This window comes from Nicotiana tomentosiformis, chromosome 2 (assembly GCF_000390325.3).
Source record: "Nicotiana tomentosiformis chromosome 2, ASM39032v3, whole genome shotgun sequence".
NCBI classification, from domain to species: domain Eukaryota; kingdom Viridiplantae; phylum Streptophyta; class Magnoliopsida; order Solanales; family Solanaceae; genus Nicotiana; species Nicotiana tomentosiformis.
The window spans coordinates 75215281-75241313 of NC_090813.1; the positions used below are offsets into that span (position 1 = coordinate 75215281).

General features: G+C 40.6%; 1 protein-coding gene across 1 annotated transcript; it reads left to right on the forward strand.

The window, feature by feature from the left end:
- The first annotated feature begins 316 nt into the window (after positions 1-316).
- On the forward strand, positions 317-2865 carry LOC104102628 (uncharacterized). The gene is made up of 5 exons (XM_009610393.4): positions 317-631; positions 799-1039; positions 1393-1513; positions 1869-1999; positions 2501-2865. The coding sequence occupies exons 1-5, from the start codon at positions 420-422 to the stop codon at positions 2711-2713; spliced, it is 918 nt and encodes a 305-aa protein (XP_009608688.2). The 5' UTR covers positions 317-419; the 3' UTR covers positions 2714-2865.
- Positions 2866-26033: the final 23168 nt, after the last annotated feature.

The following is a 26033-nucleotide window of genomic DNA, read 5'->3' on the forward strand; positions in this document are numbered from 1 at the left end:
TATCAACCCCAAATTAAGAGAGAAAAATAAAGGATTTATTTAATCCAAGAAAAATAATCAGTCTCCCATTTGTCCATTTGATTAGATTAACATAACTTCCTATATTATCCACCTCAAGTTAAAAGATAAAAAGAACAGATTTTGTTAATCCAAGAATTGTTAGGCACTAAAATCCTCAAAGACAATCAATGGTCCCACTTATCCATTTCATCAAAGAATAACAATAACTTTCTCCCCATCTCAAGATTATTAATGGATTATGTTGACACCTGTCTCCTCCAACCCCCTAACCTATAAATACTCATCAAATCACTAACAAAGCATATCATCTTTTATACCAAAGTATATCATCTTTGTGTGCTTTCTCAATACCATTTGCTTTTATTCTTGATTTTGTTTGAGCAAAAAGAAAACAAAAAATGTTGGCAATTTTCAAGAAAAGTGTGGTTGATCCACCAAAGGAGCTGCAAAGTCCAGCCTCTTTGCAAATATCAAACAAGGCTGCATCACCTGAAGAGACAATGAAGAATTTCTTAGCTTCAAATTCCAACGATGGGTTTTCCATTAGATTCATGGATAAGGCATTCTTGGCCTATTCCAAACCTCCACCTTCATCAAATCCTCAACAAAGGTATTATATTCCTTCTTGAGATTTGGCTATAGTATCTATAAAGAAGATCATAAAGATTCAATTTTTCACTAGTCATAAGAGAAACATAAAGTGAGGTGCAAAATGTCATTTTACAGCTTCTTTTTGGTAATAATGTGACAAAGGTGTGAACTTTTTTGTTTTTTCAGGTTGTTCTGTGGGTTGAATGACATATACTGCATATTCTTGGGAAGTTTGAACAATTTATGGGCACTAAACAAGCAGTATGGGCTATCAAAGGGAGCCAATGAGGCAATGCTTGTGAGTGAAGCATATCGAACACTTCGGGACAGAGGTCCATTCCCAGCTCATGAGGTTCTCAAGGGTCTTGAGGGAAGCTTTGGCTTTGTGATCTATGATCACAAAGCTTCTAATGTCTTTGTTGCCCTTGTAAGTTCTTTCTTAATTCAAAAAGTTTATTCCCCTATCTACATACATTTTTTAATTATAAATGTGGTATTGGGGTTAGTTTGGGCGTACCTTAATTATTTGTCTTAGTTAGATAATGTAATAGATTACAGCGTTTTTTGCATCTCCTAGGATATGAATCTTGGTCTTCCATGATTTTCTATAAATGTTTGTAAATACTAGCTTCTTAAGTGATTAGAGATGGGATGATGGTGGTGATATCAATCTTGGAAAGGAAGCAAATACAATAGATCATTTATTCTATTCTATTTAGACATAATGTATTTTTTGTTTTTTTCATTTAACTCAATATCATAAATGGTGTCTATGTATAGGGTGCTGATGAAACAATGAAGTTGTTCTGGGGAATAGCATCTGATGGATCTGTCATGATCTCTGACAATGTGGATCATATCAAAGCAAGCTGTCTCAAATCATTTGCTCCCTTCCCAACTGGTATGTAGTTCATATTTAGAACATATTTAAAGACAATGGCTTTATTCTTTTACAAGTGTTGCGCTTGCCACAAGCAGGGGCAAGTCTAGAAGCCCAGACTACGGGTTCGGCCGAACCCAATAATTTTTGTTCAAACAATGTATTTGTGTTAAGAAATTTATTAAATATCTATAAATATTAAATTTAGAACCCAGTTTTTATCATTTGAAGTCATCGTTCTAAAATCAAGAACTCACAAAGTTGAAATCTTGGTTCCGCCTCTCCCACAAGACTGAAAATTTCTCTTTTTAAATGAGAAAGCACATGAGTTGTCCAAACAAAATTTGATTTTTGATGAGATGGACTTTTTTGGCAGGGTGCATGTACCACAGTGAAAGTGGATTAAAGAGCTTTGAGCATCCAAGTTACAAGATGAAACCAATGCCAAGAGTGGATAGTGAAGGAGCAATGTGTGGAGCTTACTTCAAAGTTGATGTCTACTCAAAGGTGAATAGCATGCCAAGAGTTGGAAGTTCTGCCAACTGGGCTACTTGGGGCCAGCAGGCTTAGATAATCTCATTTTAACTAACTACAATATAAAGAAGAAAGAAGAGAAGTACTTTATCTTTGTCTTCATTCCTGTTGTTATTTTCTGATTTCCCATTGTATTTTTCAATAAGCTTCCTGCATCTTCTATAAAGGCCTCAGCTTTGTAAATTTCACTTGAGGTTCCAACATGAGAAGATTGTTGAGTTTCCCTTTCTGTTTGTTTGTTCAGTTTAAAGTGTTCAAAAAGTAATGAGCAATTAGCACATCTTTTAAGTTGTTTGTAATGACAATCAAGATGCAATGACCATGTAGTTATTTCCTTCACCATATTTGTGCTAAACCTGTTTTAGTTTCTGTGTATATTAGCCCCACCCTCAAACCATTTCAGACACCTATAAAACTATCAAAAGATAGATAGATGGCTAGTCACTAACATGAGTGAAAAATTTGAATTTGAAGCTTACAAGGGAGGATGCAAAGAGAGCAGAACAGGTCATCTCATCTATGTCACCAGATGAATTGGAAAGAATGGTGAGATGGGCAGCAAGGATTCAAACAGGGATACAACTTCTCAAGATTACCAAAGATTTTGTCATGGAAAATCCTGGCATGAGCTTGGCAATTTTTGTGCCCATTTTAGCAGTATTCCTTCACCTGCTTGGCTACATCTGAGATTTTTCTCCTCTTCTTTTCATTTTTTGGGGCATGTTAGAAAAAATCATTCTTTTTTTATCAGTAAATAAATTCTATTTAGAAACAGCACTAAGATAGTGCTGGTGGATATGTACAATATAGCATTACAAGAAACTCATACTCCTTAACTACTCTTGCTAGGACTTGAAAAGATCTATCAGTTTCAGCATCATAAAACATTTCTTTTCTACACCAAAAAGCTAACAAAGGAACAGCTTTGAAATTAAACCTTGAGCTATACTGTAGTTCACTTCAAAACATCTTTGGTTTCTCTCATTCCAAATCATCTACCAGACAAAAGCTGTGATAGTGTCTACATCACCTTTGAACTGTTACCTTTTTTCGCTTTAAGCATCCGGTATTCAAAACCCACTAACCTTATTAATCCGGACTCGTGCTGGTAGGCCTACGAAGGGAGTAAATCGCTCCCCGCCAAGAAGTTTTCCATTCCCATGTCTGAACTGTTACCAAGTCCTCTGCTTCCCCATGCAGTAATAGCTCCTTATCAGTCTTTGGCATGACCTTTCAAGTAAAAATGCAAAGAAACATTTCATATATGTAATGCAACTGAATAGAGGAGAAATAGATGATTTGTATCTTCTGCATTTCTACATGTGAATCAGTTTTTGTTAGTCTAGGATACCTCTGCATTCCAAGTACTTAATTTGAATGTCACCTTCCTTTGACAAATAGGCTTATGACCATTCCCAGGAGTTTAATAAGCTAATTTCACCACAAGAGAGAATCTGCAACAGAATTTCTGCATTTTGTTCAACAATACCAAACTAAAGTCATAGTTTCTTTTTATCTCCTCTCAAAATTAACAGATCATTCAAAACCAATCTCAGAGATTATATTTATTTCTCCAGACTGACTTTCCCTTTTAACCTTTTTTTACCTTATAACAATGCATAGAGGCATTTAAGGCAACCTCCTAACAATCCTCATTCCTATTGTTATATCCTTCTTTGCTGCTTCTTCATCTTCATTAAGCCTTTCCTTTGCATACCTTTGACAATCACACAAACAAGGAATACATGAAGAAACGAAGAATTAGGAAATCGAATCATGCACGTCATCGCGGTGAACTACATGATATTGCAATCTTCAAGCCAATCTAGTGTTTCAATAGCCTCTGCAAGAGAAGTGGTATCTATTTCAATTCATTGAGAAAAGATGCTGGAACATCCAAGCTACACTAAATTGAAGAAAAAAATAAAAAAATATGTAGGTAATATACATGTGGTAAATTGTTCCTAGATATTATTGCTAACGTACCATTTATGATGTGAGAGTTGTGAATCTTCATATTGAGTCCATCATTTGCCATATAGTGCTGTTGTTCTTGCTGCATTCTTTTGGCAGAATCATTAGCTGATGATCCACATCCATACAACTCAATCAGCTCCAAAGTTGGTATATCACCAATACCAACAGAAATCTCAATTAGATTCTTGCAATTATACAGCAGGAGGCACTCAAGATTTGGGAAATTTATGTCACTGGCTTCCCAATACATTAGATCTGTTTTACCAAGAAGCAAGAATTTCAGCTTAGGAAAAAACATTTCATTTGTTTCCCATTTTGCTCCTTGGAAAGCAAATTTCTTCAGTTTGAGCACTTGAAGTTCTGGTAATGAACTAAGAACTGATATTTCTTCCCAGGGACGATGGCTCCCGCTCAAAGTTAAATTCTTGAGGGTTGATGGGAAAAAGTTCCGAAGTGGAACTCGCATTGGGTTGACAAATCTGCACTTGAGTGTCTCCAACCCCTCTATGCAGTTGAGATTGTTGAGATAATATGACATCTGCTCATCAGTCATAGACTCTTTTTCAGTTTCATGAATTCAGAGTTTTTTTAACTTGGGAATGCAAGCAAATACTTCCCTTTAACAACTACCAAAGCTTGTATAGGAAAGTGTTTGAGGTTTAATAGGACTTGGGAGCTTTTTCCATCAACTAGTGCTGATAAAGCCATAGGATCAGGCACTATGAAACCCCTCGTTAAACGGACATGCATTAGTCGTGCCATATTCCATAAATCTGCTGGTAGAGCTAGACCTTCTAGGTGAGAAGAGATAATCAGTATCTTCAAATGACAGAATTCAGAAATAGCTGAAGGCAGCTCATCATAACAGTTGAGCGTGAGATACCTCAGATTAACTAATTGTGCTATTTCCAGTGGAAAACTGAAGAACATACTCGAACCTAGGTCCAGAACTCTCAGTAGTTTGAAGCCCGGAAAACCAATAATAGACCTTAGCTGTGAAGTAGATGGAGGAAGTCCAGCTCCAATACAGTAGAGAAAGGAATAAGTAAAAGGAACAGAAGGCTTGTGCTCGGCACTGGCCACAATCTCAGAATGCAAAACGAGGCGTCTGTCGGAATATGCTTCCTCTGGCAAGACTTGAACATGATCTCTCACAACGTACAAGAACTTCTCTTTTTCAGCTTCTTTTCTTAATGAATTTCACAAGAGATCATGGATACAACATGTTTTTACTCTGCCCCTGAACCTCCTCCTAATCACCATTACCAAATTTCGACTTACTAGATCTTCTTAATACTCCTCAGCAATCTGTTCTAAGTCCTTTGGCGTTGTCCCTTCTATGAACCCTTCTGCAACCCATAACTAACCATACTGTCTTTGGGAAACGCGCACATATAAAGAAAGCAAGGCTTCAAGGGATGAGGCAAGTAGTTATAACTCAGAGCAAACAAGCTTAGGAATTGATCTGATTCTCCAGTTATAACTGAATGAGCATCATTTGAGACATTCTTCCTGTTGTCTAATGTCTTGTTGATCTTAGAGAGAAGACCAGCTACCACAACAATCGCTAGTGGAAGTCCTTGACATCTAGAGACAATACAACCCAAGGAATAGAATGCCTCTCAGGCATAAACTCTCGCACTTGCGATATTACCATAACCTCCATATTTGGTTTCAATCTTTAACAATCAAGTGACTGACATGTCACACTTATACAAATCTCCCCGTGAGGCACGCTCCCACGACCATTCCGCTTAGGTAGCAAAGTACGCACATCCATACCACCAACCGTTCTAATTCTGTAAAGTGAATCAAAAATCCGCAAGTCAATACACAAAGCCTCTTCCATAGGACACCATCCTCAGGTGACACTAAAGAAAATGCCAGCTTACTCTGAACATTTAAATTCACTCCTGCTCATCCGAGCTCGTAACATTTTATCAACACCGAATCGCAATCTTGACCTTCAACTCCCAGTTCCCATGCAGTTCCTTGCACCTATCATGCCGCTATACGAGATTACCAGAACTCATCATAACTTCTGAACTACTAGTAAAATAAACACTTCCTTGGCTAGAAAACTCTTTACTCAGCTCATTTCAGAAGAACTAACGCAACACGCAACTGAATTCTCAAACAGCAGAAAAATACAAACCTAAAGTCGTGATCTAAACCACCATAACTCTTCCGGAATCCATTCACACAATAAAGCCATTCGAATCAAATACCTCCCAAATCAACCAAGTTGTGGTGACGCTCAATCCCAAATGTACAACCATAAACTACATGTATGACTTTGCGCTGAAGAAACTGATCACTGCCGCTATCGTGATGATTCAACCATTTCCAACTGAACCACTTCTTCCAATTTACTCAGGACTTGCCCTAGAAATGATAATAGCTCATGTAACGACCCGACCAGTCATTTTGAGCTCTAGTGCGTCGTTCAACGGTTTGAGACCCTGAGCAGCTTCACTTCAGGTATTATGAGTTGTACGCGTGGTCGGAATTTAATTTCGGGAAGTTCGGAGTTGATTTGGAAAGAAAATTCTAATTTCGGAAGCTTTAAGTTGGAGGAATTGACTAAAGGGTGATTTTTGAGTAAACAACCTCGGAATCGGGATTTGAAGGTTCCAACACGTTCGTATGATGATTTTGGACTTGGGCGTATGTCCGGATCAGGTTTTGGATGACCCGGGAATATTTCGGCGCCTATTGTGGAAGTTGGCATTTTGGAAGGATTTCATAAATTTGGGTTGGAGTGCATTTCAATGCTATCGATGTCCGTTTGGGATTCTGAGTCTGGGAATAGCTTCGTATGGTGATTCTGGTATTGGGAGCATGTCCGGATGTGGATTTGGAGGTCCGTAGGTCATTTGGCAAAAAATAAAAATTTAAAAGTTTTTGGAAAGTTTGACCGAGAGTGGACCTTTTGATATCGAGGTCGGATTCCGATTCCGGAAGTTGGAGTAGGTCCGTAATATCAATTATGACTTGTGTGTAAAATTTGAGGTCAATCGGACGTGATTTGATAGGTTTCAACATCGAAGGTAGAAGTTGAAGTTTCAAAATTCGTTAAGCTTGAATTGGAGGGTGATTCATGTTTTAAGCGTTGTTTGATGTGATTTAAAGGCTCAACTACGTTCGTAGGATGTTTCAAGACTTGTTGTCATGTTTGGTTGGGGCCTCGAGTGGATTCATGATGGTCAACGGATCAACGGATCAACTTGGAGTTTTGTTGTGTTGCTGAAGGGCCTGAGTTCTGGTGTAATTGCACATGCGGAAAAAGGGCCGCAGGTGCGATGCCGCAGAAGCGGCAAGGCAAGCGCAGAAGTGAAGTTGGCCAAAAGGCCTAGGGTCACAGAAGCGGGCACAAACGTGCAGGTGCGCGCGCGTAGATGCGCTTGAGGATCGCGGAAGCGGAAGCGCAGATGCGTTGCATGGGGCGCAGATGCGGGGACTATTGGGCAGAGCTTGAATCGCACCTGCGATGGAATTTCCGCAGGTGCAGAGCCGCATGAGTGGTTGATGAATCGTAGAAGTGGAAATCGTGGCTGGGTAGTGTTTTCTTTAAAACGAGAGTTGGGTTCAATTTCACTTCATTTTTGTCCATGGGAGCCGATTTTGGAGCAGGTTTGGAGTGCCATCTTCATCCTCTATTATGGGGTAAGTGACTTCTTCTCATTTTGGGTTAAATACATGGTTTATATATGAATTTAAACATGAAAATTGGTAGAAATTTGGGATTTAGAAGAAAAACCTAGAAATTTGGTATTTTCGGATTTTGACCACGAATTTGGGCATGAAATTAGAAATAAATTATATATTTGAGTTCGTGGGGTTATGGGTAAAGTTTGTCTTCGAAAATTTTCGAAATCTGGGCACATGGATCCGAGGGTGATTTTTATCGATTTTTCGAACGGAGTTGGAAATTATTGTAAATAGGATTATAATGAGTATTAGAGTATATATTTATGGAATTGCTCATTTATTGACTAGTTTTGGAGCGATGGACATCAGTTTGAGTTGTTGGAAAGGCTTGGGAGCCGGCTATGGAACTTCGGAGCGAGGTAAGTCTCCTTTCTAACATTATAAGAGGGAATTAACCCCATAGGTGAAATAATTCAATATGTGCTTTTATTTATGGGGGCTACGTACGCATGATGTGACGAGAGTCTGTGCGTAACTACTAATATGCTTATGTCCGGGTAGTCTAGGACCCAGATCATGTTATAATTGTGATGCTTGCATCCTACTTGTTAATTTAAATTGCTTAAATCATATCGAAACTTGGTAAAGGGACTTTAAAAGGTTAAACTCCATTCTTCTTAGCCGTAAATGAGAATTTGTATTTCTTGAATAGTTTCCTTAATAAATCTTGCATTTGGTTGTTTTAAATTGTATTTTCTCATTTGTGGAGCGGGCCAAACGCCTCGGCAGGTTAAATAGATGCATCTATGGTTTGCGCCGTTCGACCCTCGGCAGTGCACTGTTTAAATATTTATGTTGGATCGGTCCGTACGACCTCGTCATGATTTGCACATGATATATCTTTGGAATTGATAATAATTGGTATTGCTTTCATTGGCCAGAGGTCCAAAAATGTTAAATGACGAAAATAAATTTGGAAATTTCTTATTAACAAAAGAATTGTTTACTTATTTCATGATATTGGGCTTATAGCCATTTTACGTAATCCATGCTTAATTATATCATTGATATTTTATTTATAACCCATAGTAAGTGTCGAAGTCGACCCCTCGTCACTACTTCTTCGAGGTTAGGCGGGATACTTACTGGGTACGCGTTGATTTACGTACTCATACTACACTTGCTGCACATTTTTGTGCAGGTACATATATGTCTAGTGGCCTTGTGGGCGTAGAGGCGCGGTTATTGCGGGGACTTAGGTGGGCTGCATTCTATACTACGATCCGTAGCCAGCAGAGTCTCCTTCAGAGTATTTATATTTCTCCTGTCCAAATTTGTATTCCGGACAGATGTTGTATTTTATTTTACATTCCTAGTTGAGGTTCATGCATTTGTGACATCGAGTTTTGGAGTGGTTATGTGTTGTCCTGTATTGAAATTGTTAAAAATATTATTATTATTTTGTAAATTCCATCTTTTACTATTTAATTGAAGGAAATATAATTTCAGAAATATTAAAATGAGAACCAAAATAAGTATTTATTTTTGGCTTGCCTGACAGCAGTGTCCGACTCCATCACAACCTTTAATGGATTTTGGGTCGTGACAACATGGTATCAGAACACTAGGTTCACTTAGGTCACACGAGTTATGAGCAAGTCTAGTATAGTCTTGCGAATCGGTATGGAGACTTCTGTACTTATATTCGAGAGGCTACATGACTGTTAGGAGCACTTCCCTTCTTGATTCCTCATCGTGCGATTTGATTCCTTTGAGGCTTATGCCTTCATTCCCTTCCTATCCAATCTTATGCGATGTGAAGCGCTTGTTATAAATTGGGAATCGAGAAATTTTAATAGTACTACAGATGTGGTGCATGATGTTTCTCCCTGCGTATTTGATTGGGCTATTGTCGTCGCCTTGCGGAAGGTCGTTCTGTTGTTTCAGCTCGATATCAGTATTACCTAAGGTTTTGAGATTTGGCATTGATTGTTATGACGATTCGTGCGTTGCTATCGCACCGTGTTTGTGTAATGGTAGGATTCTTGTCTATGCGTCAAAGCAGTGAATGACTTGGAAGGAGGTTTACTCAGTGCATGATTCAGAGATCCAGTATTTTATTTCCGACGAAGGAAAGGCAATTAGACTATGAATGTTCAGGTTTGGGTTGACGGAGTAACGAGACTTGGTATTTCGAGCATGGTGGAATTTTCATCTGTGATGTGGTGTCGTCGCCCTGGATTAAATGTGCTAAGTTTGCCGGTGTTATGGTCTTCATCAATTTGCCTTCGGTGCAGGGTAGTGTGAAATAGTGCCGGGGAAGCGGCTGTCAGAGATCGCAGTGTGCGGTGGTTCAGGACTTAATCAGTGGCCCGGGTGTTGAGGGCTCAAGGAAGATGATCTTCGGGGAGGTTTAAAGTTGGTAGCAATCTATTGGTTCAAGTGCTGTAGAGATGGATTCGACTTGAGGCAACAACTGGGCAGCGAAGGATGAGGAAAGACATGTGGGAGGTGTCTTGTCGCGGTTAAGTTTCTAGAAGGCCAAGTGTGAGAAGCAGAAGTCGAGTAGTTGCTTAAAGGAGAGGGTTTGACCAAAGTGGGAGAGTGGCAGAGAAGTATATAGGTTCTGTGGTAGGATGACTACACGCCTTGAGAAAGTTTAGAGTGATTTGGGATTCATGGTGGACAGTGACTAAGTCTACGAACTTAATTTGAAATATTGGCTGCTATACAGAGAAGGGTTGGATACGACGGAAAGAAGTTGCATGATATGAAGAAGGATACAACATGACTTTGGATTGGAATATATTATCACACCTTTAGTTGATGTCCATGAGGAGTGAACGAACTTGTACAGCTGGTGAACGAGAACGGGCTCAAGATGGTTTATTGGTTTCGTGGTAATTGTATTCGGTGCAGTGATGTTGGAAGGTGTCGGCATGGAATTTTCACAGGTGGGTTATTTCTGGTGCGCAGGTTAACTGTTGCGTGGTGTTGATGAAGCTTCTACGAAGAATTTTACTGGCTATCCGGTAAGAGGCCGAATATGTAATTGTGGCTAGTGATTCAAAGCGTTCATGAAATGGTTAACCGGAAGATTTCGAGGAATTTGGCGGGTCGATTGTGCAAGGTCATGTCAATAAGGAAGAAGGAATCTTGGTAGGTTCCAGGGTCATGTAATGGTAGCTTCAAGTTTAAGTGGGAGAGCCCTACCACCTACGATTGGATTGCATGGTTGTCTACTTGTGAGGTTTCTGGTTATCGGCATATTGGTAGGTTGCTACGACTAAGGAAAAAGAACATCGGTGGTGATTTGAGCCAAGGATTTGAGGAACGTGTGTTATATTTTATCGGTTCATGTTCAGGTTTTGGGAAGACTTAGAGTTTATGCTTCGTGTGGATGTGATGTACAAGGAAAGGAATTCAGCCGATTGCTTCTTTGAGAGGGTGTTCATGTGCTAGCAGGGCCTTGGAGTTTGACCATAATTGGGAACAAGCCAGCGTGGGTGACTCTCAACAATGGTTCTAGTGGGTTCAAAAATTCAAAGTGCGGTGCCCAAGGATTTTGAGCCAGTAGTATGGTTAAGTATTGAACTTTTGCAATGAATTATGAAAAGTGGCTTGGAGTGTTCTACGTTATCTTCGGTTTGCGGTGTGGCATTGGAGGAATGGGAGAAAATAACTTCGGATTCATAGATGGATTTTCAGAATGGGCATACCAGTTGAAGATGTGAATATGCGCATAAGGAGAGTATGAGATGGTTCGTGGGTTTTGGAGACAACGTGGTCTCGTGAAATAAGGTAACTCAGGATGAGTGCGGATTTGGGTTCAGGATGTTTTGAATGGAGCTATTATTATTTCTAGGGTAAGTACCGAGTAAAGTAAAATAAGTGGCTCGGTTGGCAATGGTTGAATCAGCACGGTTATGGCAGTGACCAGTTTCTCCAGCGTGAAGTTATACATGTGGTTTGTGGTTGTAGACTTGGGCTTGAGCAACTTGGTTGATTTGGGAGGTATTCGATTCGTATGGCTTTGTTGTGTAAAGGGATTTTCGGAAGAGTTATGGTAGTTTAAATCACGACATCAGGTTGTATTTTCTGCGGTTTGGGAATTTAGTTGCATGTTGCATTGGTTCTTCTAAAATGAGCTAAGTAAAAGGTTTCTATATGATGAAGTGTTTATTCTATTAGTGGATCGGGGGTTATTATGGAATTCTGGTACTCTCGCGTATTGGCATGTTAGGTGCAGTGAGCGGCATGGGAAAATTGAAAGCTGAGGATCAAGGTTGCGGTTCGATGTTGACAAGAATGTCGCGAGCTCGGATGATCAGGGAAGAATTCAGATGTTTAGAGTGAGCTGGTATTGTCTTTAGTGTTACCTGAGATTGGTGTCCTGTGTAAGAGGCTTGGTGTACTGATTTGCGGCTTCTTGATTTGCTTTACAACATTAGTGTGGCCGGTGGTATGGATGTGCAGACTTGTTACCTGGTGCGGAAGGTCGTAGGAGTGTATCTCACGTAAGGATTGTATAAGTGTGGCATGTAGTCACTTGATTGATTAAAGATTGAAATCAAGTATGGAGGTTATGGTACTATCGCTAATGTGAGAGTTTAGGCCTGGAAGGCGCTCTATTCATTTGGTTGTGAACTGTGGATGTTTGTTCCGGATTTGACGACTGTTCTTGTATGTCATGGGAAAAAGGGTTATTATGGATCCTTGAAAGGTTATTAGCCTAGTACGATGCGATCAGGATCGGCTTGAGGTCCGTGGATGGATCTAAATATGAATATGGGCTTTATATCAGTTCGGATGGGTTCATTTCAGCTTAGCGTTGTTTACAGAGGAGTATTCGGGCCTTGGATGTTACTTTTGTCGTAAGCTATTCTATATAATCTCTAGTGTGCCATGTGCGTTGTGAGGCGGTTTGATTATTTGCGCTCGCATTAAGATCCCGTGTAGATTGTGGTGTTGTGAGAGCAGGATGGATCTCAAGATGCAGGTCATTTATTGCACCTTAGTTGTTCTTGAGTTTCGTAGCGTATGGCGCTATCCGTCTCCCCATGATTTGTATTATGCACTCCGCGTGCTTATGGTTGATATTCGGGTATTTCGTAGGTATAAATATTTTGGCTTGATGGATACTTCCCTATTTATTGTTATGTGTGGATCGGGTGGCACGCCGCCACGGGTATATTGTTGGATCGGGTGGCACGCCGCCACGGGTATGTTATTTGGATCGGGTTGCACGCCGCAACGGTATTGTGTGTGGATTAGGTTGCATGCTGCAACAGTGAAATTTTGAGCACGGTTTCTTATATTTGTTTTGTGTCTCCTATTTCTTGCCTCTGAGAAGGCTTACAGTATTTGATGGCCGTTTTTAGTCGTTACGCGGGTTGGATAGTTCTTTTCCAGAGCTCGTTCTTCCTTATGTATCATATTCAAGCTACGGCTTATTGGCCCATTGCTGGCGTTATATGAGATCTTAAATAGTGCTTGTGGTGGCTTATCACCGGAACAACTTGTATTGGGTGAGACGAGATTATTGGACCTGGGATCTATGCGATCAGATTTATATGAAGCATATTAAAGAGCAAATATTGTTATTTGGTTCATAATGAGGTAATGGTCCTTGTCAAGAGAAGAGACTCAATGATTTGTTGACTCGGCAGTTGGTTATGAATTCCTACACATCTCCTCCGTCGTGGCAGTATTGCAAGAGTTGGAACATGACTTATATGAGTCATGAGGTGTGTTGTGAGCATCAGATTCGTGGGATTTCAGCTGTTGTTATTAGGGGATATTATTATGGTCATGTGAATTATGCGGTTCATGGTGTGGATTCCACGAAGGTATGCAAAAATGTATTGGTGCATCGTGTAGTGATTAATACGGCATTCGCATGTTGGAAACAAATCTGGTAGAGGATTTCAAATGTTGGAATTTGGCTCTAAGGCTTATTTGACTAGATAAAAGGGAGGATCTTCAGATTTGCTCGAGCTAATGTGCTCAACTGAATTGTGGTAGTACGGGTAGGTGCACGAGGTGTTAAATAATGATTTTGGACAACTCCAGAACAGTTCTTAGCACGTTCGAGGACGAACGTATGTTTAAGTGGGAGAGAATGTAACGACCCGACCGATCGTTTTGAGCTCTAGCATGTCGTTCAGTGGTTTGAGACCCTGAGCAACTTCACTTCAGGTATTATGACTTGTACGCGTGGTCGGAATTTAATTTCGAGAAGTTCGGAGTTGATTTGGGGAAAGAATTCTAATTTCGGAAGCTTTAAGTTGGAGGAATTGACTAAAGGGTAATTTTTGAGTAAACGACTTCGGAATCGGGATTTGAAGGTTCCAACACGTTCGTATGATGATTTTGGACTTGGGCGTATGTCCGAATCAGGTTTTGGATGACCTGGAAATATTTCGGCGCCTATTGTGGAAGTTAGCATTTTGGAAGGATTTCATAAATTTGGGTTGGAGTGCATTTCAATGCTATCGATGTTCGTTTGGGATTCTGTGTCTGTTAATAGCCCTGTATGGCGATTCTGGTATTGGTAGCGCGTCCGGATGTGGATTTGGAGGTCTGTAGGTCATTTCAGGGTCATTTGGCGAAAAATAAAAATTTAAAGGTTTTTGGAAAGTTTGACCAGGAGTTGACTTTTTGATATCAGGGTCAGATTCTGATTACGGAAGTTGGAGTAGGTCCGTAATATCAGTTATGACTTGTGTGCAAAATTTGAGGTCAATCGAACGTGATTTGATAAGTTTCGGCATCGAAGGTAGAAGTTGATGTTTCAAAGTTTGTTAAGCTTGAATTGGAGGGTGATTCGTGGTTTAAGCATTGTTTGATGTGATTTAAAGGCTTGACTAAGTTCGTAGGATATTTCAGGACTTGTTGGCATGTTTGGTTGGGGCCCCGGGAGGCCTCGAGTGGATTCCAGATGGTCAACGGATCAACTTGGAGTTTTGTTGTGTTGCTGAAGGGCCTGAGTTCTGGTGTAATCGCATCTGCGGAAAAAGGGCCGCAGGTGCAACGTCGCAGAAGCGGCAAGGCAAGCACATAAGCGAAGTTGGCCAAAAGGCCTGGGGTCGCAGAAGCGGGCACAAACGCGCAGGTGCGCGCGCGCAGATGCGATTGAGGATCGCGGAATCGGAAGCGCAGATGCGCTGCATGAGGTGCAGATGAGGGGGCTGTTGGGCCGAGCTTGAACCGCACATGCGATGAAATTTCCGCAAATGCGGAGCCGCAGGAGCGGCTGATGAACCGCAGAAGCGGAAATCGTGGCTCGCAGTGTTTTCTTTAAAACGAGAGTTGGGTTCAATTTCACTTCATTTTTGTCCATGGGAGCCGATTTTGGAGCAATTTTGGAGTGCCATCTTCATCCTCTATTATGGGGTATGTGACTTTTTCTCATTTTGGGTTAAATACATGGTTTATATATGGATTTAAATATGAAAATTGGTAGAAATTTGGGATTTGGAAGAAAAACCGACAAATTTGGTATTTTTAGATTTTGACCACGAATTTGGGCATGGAATTGGAAATAAATTATATATTTGAGTTCGTGGGGTTATGGGTAAAGTTTGTCTTCAAATATTTTCGGAATCTGGGCACGTGGGCCAGAGGGTAATTTTTATAGACTTTTCGAATGGAGTTGGAAATTATTGTAAATAAGATTATAATGAGTATATATTTATGGAATTGCTCATTTATTGGCTAGTTTTGGAGCGATGGGCATCGGTTTGAGTTGTTGGAAAGGTTTAGGAGCCGGCTATGGAACTTCGGAGTGAGGTAAGTCTCCTTTCTAACCTTGTAAGAGGGAATTAACCCTATAGGTGAAATAATTCAATATGTGCTTCTATTTGTGGGGGCTATGTACGCACGAGGTGATGAGAGTCCGTGAGTAGCTACTAATATGCTTATGTCCGGGTAGTCTAGGACCCATATCATGTTATAATTATGATGCTTGCATCCTACTTGTTAATTTAAATTGCTTAAATCATATTGAAACTTGGTAAAGGGACTTTAAAAGTTTAAACTCCATTCTTTTTGGCCGTAAATGAGAATTTGTATTTCTTGAATAGCTGCCTTAATAAATCTTGCATTTGGTTGTTTTAAATTGTATTTTCTCTTTTGTGGAGCGGTCCAAACGCCTTGACAGGTTAAATAGATGCATCTATGGTTCGCGCCTTCGACCCTCGGCCGTACACAGTTTAAATATTTATGTTGGATCGGGGCGTACGACCTCGACATGATTTGCGCATGATATATCTTTGGAATTGATAATAATTGATATTGCTTTCACTGGCTAGAGGTCCAAAAATATTAAATGACGAAAATAAATTTGGAAATTTCTTATTAACAAAAGTATTATTTACTTATTTCATGATATTGGGTTTACAACCGTTCTACGTAATTCATGCTTAATTATATCATTGATATTTTATTTATAGCCCATAGTAAGTGTCAAAGTCGACCCCTCGTCACTACTTTTTCGAGGTTAGGCGGGATACTTACTGGGTATGCAATAATTTACGTACTCATACTACACTTGCTGCACATTTTTGTACAGGTACATATATGTCTAGTGGCCTTGTGGGCGCAGAGGCGCGATTATTGTGGGGACTTAGGTGGGCTGCATTCTATACTACGATCCACAGCCAGCAGAGTCTCCTTCAGAGTATTTATATTTCTCCTATCCAAATTTGTATTCCGGACAGATATTGTATTTTATTTTACATTCCTAGTTAAGGCTCATGCACTTGTGACACCGAGTTTTGGGGTGGTTATAGGTTGTCCTGTATTGAAATTGTTAAAAATATTATTATTTATTTTATAAATTCCATCTTTTACTATTTAATTGAAGAAAATATGATTTCAGAAATATTAAAATGAGAACCAAATTAAGTATCTATTTTTAGCTTGCGTGACAGCGGTGTCCGGTGCCATCACGACTTTTAATGGATTTTGGGTCGTGACAGCTCCATTTCAAACATAACGAAACCCAACAACACTCATCCCGAATGACCCAATCCACGAGACCACATCGTCTCAATAACCATGAACCATCTTATATTCTCCTTACGCGCGCAATAGCATCACCAACTAGTACACCCGTTCTGCAAGACCTTTCGCGAATCCGAAACTATTTCCTCCTTTCCTCCAACGCTGCACTGCATACCCAATGATACCATAGAACATCCTAAGTCCTTAGGTACTGCACTTAAATTCTTGAACTCAGTAGGACCACTGTTGAGAGTCACCCACTCTGACGTGGCCCCGAGTATAAGCCAAACTTTAGTGCTCTGCTAGCACGTGAACACCCTATAAGAGAAACACCTAACTGAATTCTTTTCCTTGTACATTACACCCACAAGAAGCATAAACTCTGAGTCTTCCCAAAACCTGAACATAAATCAATAAGGCCCAAATATAGCATGCATTCCTCAAATCATTTGCTCAAATTACCACTGATGTTTTCTTTCCTTAGTCATAATGACCCACCAATACACCGTTGACCAGAAACTGTACAAACAGATGACCACACAATCCAACCGTAAATGGTGGGGCTCCCCCACTTAGCTTGAAGCTACAATTTCATAACCCTGGAACCCACCAAGATTCCTCCTTCCCAATTACCATGATCTCGCACAATCAACTCGTCAAGCCTCTCGAAATCTTTTTGTTAAACATTTCATAAATATTCTGAATCACTAGCCACATTCACATATTCGACCTCTTACCGGATAGCCAGTAGAATCCTTCATAAAAGCTTCATCAACACCACACAACTGCTAACCCACCTGTGGAAATTTCATGCCGACATCTTCCAACGATGCCGCACTGGGTGCCTTAACTATGAAATCAGTAAACCCTCCTGATCTGGTGCTCGTTCACCTGCTGTACAAGTCCGTTCACTCCCCATTGACATCAACTAAAAGTGCGACAATACATTCCAATCCGAAGTCATGTTGAATTCCCCTTCATATCAAGAAAAATCCTTTCTGTCGTATCCAATCTTCCTCAATATAGTAGCCAACATTCCAAATTAAGTCCGTAAACCTAGTCACTGTCCACCATGAATCCCAAATCACTCCAAACTTTTCTCAAGTCATGTGGCTATTCTACTGCATAATCCATACGCTACTTTGCCACTCCCACTTTGGCTAAACCATCTTCTTTAAGTAACTGCTCGACCTTTACTTTTCATACTTGACCTGTTAGTAATTCAACCACCACGAGACACCTCCTACCATGCCCTTCTTCATTTTTCGCTGCCCAAATGTTACCTCAAATCAAATCCATACCTGTAGCATTGGAACCAGTGAATTGCTATCAACTCTAAACCTCCTAGAAGATCATCTTTCTCGAGCCATCAATATTTGAAACACCGATTCGATTATGAACCGCTGCACACCGCTATTCTCTAACGACCGCTTCCCCGGCATCCTTTCACAATACTCTGCCCCAAAGGCGAATTGAAGAAGACCATAACACCGACAAACTTAATACATTCAAATAAGGACAACGACACTACATCGCAGATGAAAATTCCACCACGCTCGAAAATGCCAAGTCTCGTTACTCTACCAACCCAAACCTGAACATTTATAATACGATTTCCTTTCCTTTGTTGGAAATAAACGCTGAACCTCCAAATCATGTGCTGAGAAATCCTCCTTTCAAGTCATAATAACTTGCTCGAATGCGCAGGAAGAAACATCCTGCTCCACGTCTGTAGTACCACTGCAACTCCTCGATGCCCAATTGACATAAAGGCAAAGAATGAATAGGAAGGAAATAAAGGCATAAGCCTTGAAGGGATCAAACCGCACGATGAGGAATCAAGAAGGGAGGTGCTCCTAATAGCCCTGTAGCCTCTCGAAGATAAGTACAAATGTCTATGTACCGATCCGCAAGACTCTACTAGACTTTCTCATGACTCGTGAGACCCAAGTGAACCTAATGCTCTGATACCAAGCTCTCACGACCCAAAATCTTAAAGGTCGTGATGGCACCTAACACCACTGTCACGCAAGCCAACGGTGATCTATCAACTTACTTACTCATTTTTGTAATTTGAATTCATAATTTTCATTAATTATATAGTATAAAACTAGAATTTACAGAGTGGGTGATCATACTTACACGAACTACAATGATGAACAACCTGTAGAAACCCCCAAAACTCGGTGTCACAAGTGCATGAGCATTAACTAAGAAATATGATAAACTACAACATCTGTCGAGAATACAAATTAGACAGAACAATGTAAATAACTCTGATGGAGACTTTGTGTGCTGCAGACTCGCAACACGGGAGGCAACTCACCTAAGTCCCCGCGATAGCCGCGCCTCTGCGCCCATAAGATCACTAGACATATATTTACCTGCACAAAATGTGCAGCAAGTGTAGCATGAGTACGTAAATCAACGCATACCCAGTAAGTATCTAGTCTAACCTCGAAGAAGTAGTGACGAGAGGTCGAATTTGACACTTACTACGGCTAACAATAATGTACCGAAATTTTAGTTAAGCATGGATTATATAAATACAGCTGAAAACTCAATAACAAGAAATAAATAAACAACTCTTTCACTGATAGTAAATCCAAAATTTAATTTCCTTTGTTTAACAAATTAATCTTTCAAGCCAAAGAAACAATATCAATTATAATTGGACTCCAAGAATTTTTACGCACAAATTATGCTGAGGTCGTACGGCCCGATCCAACATATAAATATATAAATTGTGCACTGCCAAGGGTCAAACGACATGAACCGTAGATGCATCTATCTGCTATCGAGGCATTCAGCTCGCTCCACAAGAAGAGAAAATTAATTAAAACAACCGATTCAAGATTATTAAGGGGCTAATATTCAAAGAAATACCAATTCTCATTAACGATCAAGTGACCCGTCCAAAACTCAAGTAAATGAAGTTTAACCTTTTACAATTCCTTTATCAAGTTCCAATATGATTTAAGTAATTAAATTAACAAGTAGGGTACAAACAATGCAAGTATAACATGATTTGGGTCCTAGACTACCCGGACTTAAGCATAATTAGTAGCTACGTACAGACTCTCGTCACCTCGTGCGTACGCAGCCCCCACAAATAGAAGCACATAATAAATTATTTCACCTATGGGGTTAATTCCCTCTTACAAGGTTAGAAAAGAGACTTACCTCGCTCCGAAGTTCCATAACCGGCTTCAAAGCTCTTCCAACAACTCAAACCGATGCCCATCGCTCCAAAAGTAGTCAATCAATATGAAATTCCATAAATATATACTCTAATACTCACTACAATCCAATTTATAACAATTTTCAACTCCGTCCGAAAAGTCGATAAAGTCACCCTCGGGCCCACGTGCCTGGATTCCAAAAATTTTCTAAGAAAGTCGTTACCCATAACATTACGAACTCAAATATATAATTTATTCTCAATTCCATGCCCAAATTCGTGGTCAAAATCCAAAAATATCAATTTCTAGGTTTTCTACTAAAACCCCAAATTTGCACTAATTTTTCATGAATTTCCATGTTAAAATTTATATATAATCCAAGTATTTAACTCGAAATAGGTGGGAATCACTTACCTTGACATAGATGATGAAAATCTCCCCTTGAAGTCTCTCCAAAATCGCCCAAACCAAGAGAGAAATGAGTGAAATGGGCTAAATCCCGCTTTAAAATAAACCGGCCCAGGCCTGACCTTCATCGCATTCGTGACCCCCTGAACGCGTTCGCGATGCTCAGCTGACTCTGCCCCTTCGTGCTCACGTTCCACGCTCCGCGTTCGCGAAGGCCATACGACCTTAGGCCCAGCTCCTCCATTTCCTTCTACGCGTTCGCGACTGGTCCTTCGCGTAGGTTCCTCAGGCACCCCTCCGCGTTCGCGACTTCTGCTTCGCATTCACGATGAGTAATCTTCTCCAGCCCCACAAATCCTGCTTCGCGAACGTGTTCGCCTCCACGCGTTCGCGATGAAGGACACCAGAACCAGCATCAGCAGCAGCAAAACATGGGAAAAATTACCTGAAACCAACCCGAAACACACCCTCGGCCCCCCGTCCAATCACACCAACCATTTCCATAACATAACATGGACCTTCTCGAGGCCTCAAATCACATCAAACAACATCGAAATCATGAATTGCACCCCAATTCGAGCTTAATGAACTTTAGAACTACAAACTTCCACCTTCGATGTCGAAACCTATCAAATCACGTCTGATTGACCTCAAATTTTGCACACAAGTCACATTTGACATTACAGACCTACTCCAACTTCCGGAATCGGAATCCGAACCCGATATCAAAAAGTCCACTTCCGGTCAAACTTCCTAAAAACCTTCGAATTTCCAACTTTCGTCAAATTACCTCGAAAAGACCTACAGACCTCCAAATCCACATCCGGATGCGTTCCTAGGACCAAAATCACCATACGGAGTTATCCCCACTCTCGGAATCCCAAACGGACATCGATAATATTAAAATACACTTCAACCCAAACTTATGAAATTCTTCCAAAATGCTAACTTTCCATAATGAGCACCGAAATGCTCCCGGGTCACCCAAAACCCTATCCAGACATACGCCCAAGTTCGAAATCATCATACGAACCTATTGGAATTTTCAGATCCCGATTCCGAGGTCATTTTCTCAAAAGTCCAACCTTAGTCAATTCTTCCAACTTAAAGCTTTCGAAATGAGTGACCCGGCCCAAAATCCACTAAAGGTCGTGATGGCGCCTAACACCGCTGTCAGACAAGCCAACGGTGAATGATTAACTTATTTACTCATTTTAGTATTTGAAATCATAATTTTCATTAATTAAGGAGTGTGAAATAGAATTTACAGGGTAAGTGATAATATTTACACGAACTACAATAATGAATAATTCCGTAAGAACTGCCAAAACCCGGTGTCACAAGTGCATGAGCATCTATTAATGAGTACAACAATGTTACAACATTCGTCTTAAATATAAGTTAGAGGGGGAATATAAATAACTCTGATGGAGACTCTGCATGCTGCGGATCGTATCAAGGAAGTGCAGCTCACCGTAAAGTTCCCGCAACAGCCGCGCCTCTGCACCTAGAGGACCACCAGAAACATATATGTATACCTGCACAATAAGTACAACATGAGTATGTAAATCAATGCGTACCTAGTAAGTATCTAGCCTAACCCTAGAGAAGTAGTGGGGTCGACATCGACACTTACTAGTGGTCTAATAAGACAGATACAATAAGAAGTAAACAGATATGGGGCAGAGTAAATAAATGAGATAAACAAGTATGAATACGTAGTACAATCTTCCTCTCAACAATAAGCTCAAACTCTCGATTAGCGGTTACCTCCTCCACCGCAGTATGTAAATAAATAATGGACCTCACTAGATAGGTCGTCATAATTCAAATCAGGAGAACTCCCAGATACACTGGCTTTTTGGACAAATAATATGCACGATTCCATAGGAGTGCTTTATAGAAATGCCGAGGCGTACGGCCCGATCCCATCATAATCTGGTATATAACCATAGATACATCTATTATATTGCCGAGGCGAACGGCCCTCTCCCATGAGAGTGTGGTACATAATCCTGCCGAGGCGAACGACCCGATCCCATAAGATATGCGCACTGCCGAGGGTCGAACGAATAAACACTTCATTGGCTAGAAACCTTTCACTTAACTCATTTCAGAAGAACTATTGCAACACACAACTGAACTCTCAACCACCGATAATACAAGCCTCAAGTCGCGATCTAAATCGCCGTAACTCTTCCAGAATCCATTTACACCATAAGGCCATTAGAATCAAATACCTTCCAAATCAATCAAATTATGGTGGTTGTCAAGCCTCGCACGTACCGCCACAAATCACATGTATAACTTAACACGCAGAAAGAACTGATCATTGCCACCATCATGCCGATTCAACTATTGCTAACCGAACCAACTTCTTCTAATTTACTCTGGACTTGCCTTAGAAATAATAATAGCTCCATTCAAAATATAACAGACTCAATCCGCACTAATCTTGAGTGACCCAATTCACGAGACCTCGTTGTCTCAAAACCCACGAACCATCTTATGCCTTCCTAATGCGCACAATGGCATCTCCAACTGGTACACCCATTCTGCAAGACATTCCGTGAATCCGAAGCTATTTCTTCCTTTCCTCCAATACTGCACCGCATACCCGATGATAACATAGAACACTCCAAGTTCTTAGGCACTGCACTTAAGTTCCTGAACCTATTAGGACCACTGTTGAGAGCCACCCACTCTGACTTGGCCCCGAATATAAGCCAAACTCTAGTGCGCTGCTAGCACGTAAACACCCTATCAAAGAAGAACCTGAACAAATTCTTTTCCTTGTACATAACCCCCACAAGAAGCATAACTTTGAGTCTTCCCAAAACCTGAACATGAATCGTTAAGGCCAAATATAGCACACATTCCTCAAATCCTTTGCTTGAATTACCACTGATGTTTTCTTTCCTTAGTCGTAATAGCCCACCAATACTCCGATAGCCAGAAACCTCGCAAGTAGACAACCACGCCATCTAATCGTAGATGGTGGGGCTCCCCTACTTAGCTTGAAGATACAATTACATAACCCCGGAACCCACCAAGATTCCTTCTTCCCCATTGATATCAATTGAAAGTCCAACAATACATTCCAAACTCGACATGTTGCATCCAAATAAAATCCGTGGTCCTAGTCACCGTCCATCACGATTCTCAAATTGCTCTAAACTTCCCTCAAGGCATGTGGCTATCCTACCACATAACCTATATGCTACTCTGCCACTCTCCCACTTTGGTTAAACCCTCTCCTTTAAGCAACTTCTCGACTTCTGCTTTTCATACTTGACCTACCAGTAATTCAACCATCACGAGACTCCTTCCGCCATGTCCTTCCTCATGCTTCGCTGCCCAAATACTGCCTCAAAGCAAAATCCATCTCTGTGGCACTTGATTTGACCAATTGCTACCAACTCTAAGCCTCCTCGAAGATCATTTTTCTCGAGCCATCAACATTAGAAACACCGATTCTATCCCGAAACCGCTACACACTGCTATCACTGACAACCGCTTCTCAGGCACCATTTCGCAACACCCTACCTTGTATGCAAATCAAATAGGCCATAACCCCGGCAAACCTTAATACATTCAAACAAGGACAACGACACCATATCACAAATGAGAATTCTACCACGCTAAAAAATACCAAGTCTCGTCATTTCATCAACCAAGGCCTGAACATCCATAGTCTGATTGCTTTTCCTCCGTCGGAACTAAATGATAAACCTCTAAGCTGTGAACTAAGAAATCCTCCTTTCAAGTCATTCACTGTCGCGATCCATAAATAAGCACCCTATCATTACATCAACACTATGCGATAGCAACGCACGAATCATCATAACAATTAGTGCCCAACTTCAAAACCATAGGCAATACTGATACTGAGCTGAAATGACAGAACATCCTTTCGCAAGGCGACGACAACAGTCCAATCAAATACGCAGGGAGAAATATCCTACACCACATCTGCAGTACCATTGCAATTCCTCGATTCCCAATTGATAAAAAGCGCTTCACGTCGCATAAGATTGAGTAGGAAGGAAATAAAGGCATAAACCTAAAAGGAATCAAATCGCACGATGAGGAATCAAGAAGAGAAGTGCTCCTAACAGCCTTGTAGCCTCTCGAAGATAAGTAAAGACGTCTCCGTACCGATCCGCAAGACTCTACTAGAATTGCTCATGAATCGTGAGACCTAAGTGAACCTAACACTCTGATACTAAGCTGTCACGACCCAAAATCCACTAAAGTTCGTGATGGCGCCTAAAACCGCCGTCAGACAAGCCAACGATGAATGATTAACTTATTTACTCATTTTAGTATTTGAAATCATAATTTTCATTAATTAAGGAGTATGAAATAGAATTTACAGGGTAAGTGATAATATTTACACAAACTACAATAATGAACAATTTCGTAAGAACCCCCAAAACCCGATGTCACAAGTACATGAGCATCTATTAATGAGTACAACAATGATACAACATACGTCTGAAATACAAGTTAGACGGGGAATATAAATAACTCTAATAGAGACTCTGCATGCTGCGGATCGTATCAAAGAAGTGTAGCTCACCGTAAAGTCCTCGCAACAGTCGCGCCTCTGCACCCAGAGGACTACCAGAAACATATATGTATACCTGCACAATAAGTGCAGCATGAGTACGTAAATCAACACGTACCCAGTAAGTATCTAGCCTAACCCAGAGAAGTAGTGACGAGGGGTCGACATCGATACTTACTAGTGGTCCAATAAGACAGATACAGTAAGAAGTAAACAGATATGTGGCAGAGTAAATAAACGAGATAAACAAGTATGAATATGTGGTACAATCTCCCTCTCAACAATAAGCTCAAACTCTCGCTTATCAGTTACCTCATCCACCGGAGTATGTAAATAAATAATGGACCTCACCAGAAAGGTCGTCATAATTCAAATCAGGAAAACTCCCAGATACACTAGCTTTTTGGACAAATAATACGCACGATTCCATATGAGTGTTTTATAGAAATACCGATGCGTACGGCCCGATCCTATCATAATCTGGTATATAACCATAGATACATCTATTATATTGCCGAGGCGAACGGCCCGCTCCCATAAGAGTATGGTACATAATCTTGTCGAGGCGAACAACCCAATTCCATAAGATGTATGCACTGCCGAGGGTCGAACGACATGAACCATAGATGTATCTGTCCTGCCGAGGCGAATGGCCCGATCCCATTAGAATAAGAAGCTTTGACGGGTCTTTGACCCCACTCACGAAGGGGCATGTAAGTTATAAGAAGCTTTGGGGAAACCTTTCGATGAGAACGCATAACACGAGAGAAATTCATAAGAGGAGTGCAATTATTCGCGGCTAATCATGACGCCCGTTGAATATCTACAATGGCGGGTCTATCGCTCTACACAAGTCTAGTCTCAAGTCGTAATGTAAAATAAAGGAATTTCATAGACAAGGGACAGCTCAAATAGTACAACTATAGCATGGTGTGAACCTAAGTCTACCCGAACAATAACATGGATTTAGCTACGCACAGACTCTCGTCACCCCGTACGTACGTAGAACTCGGAACAAGTAACACATATCAAATACATCACCTAGGGGTAGTTTCCCCCTCACAGAGTTAGACAGCAGACTTACCTCGCTCCGAAGTTCTATAACCAGCTCCAACGCCACTCTAATACCTCAAATCGATGCCCGTCGCTCCAAAACTAGTCAAACAATGTGCAAACCAATAAATATATACTCTAATACTCATAATAAATTAAT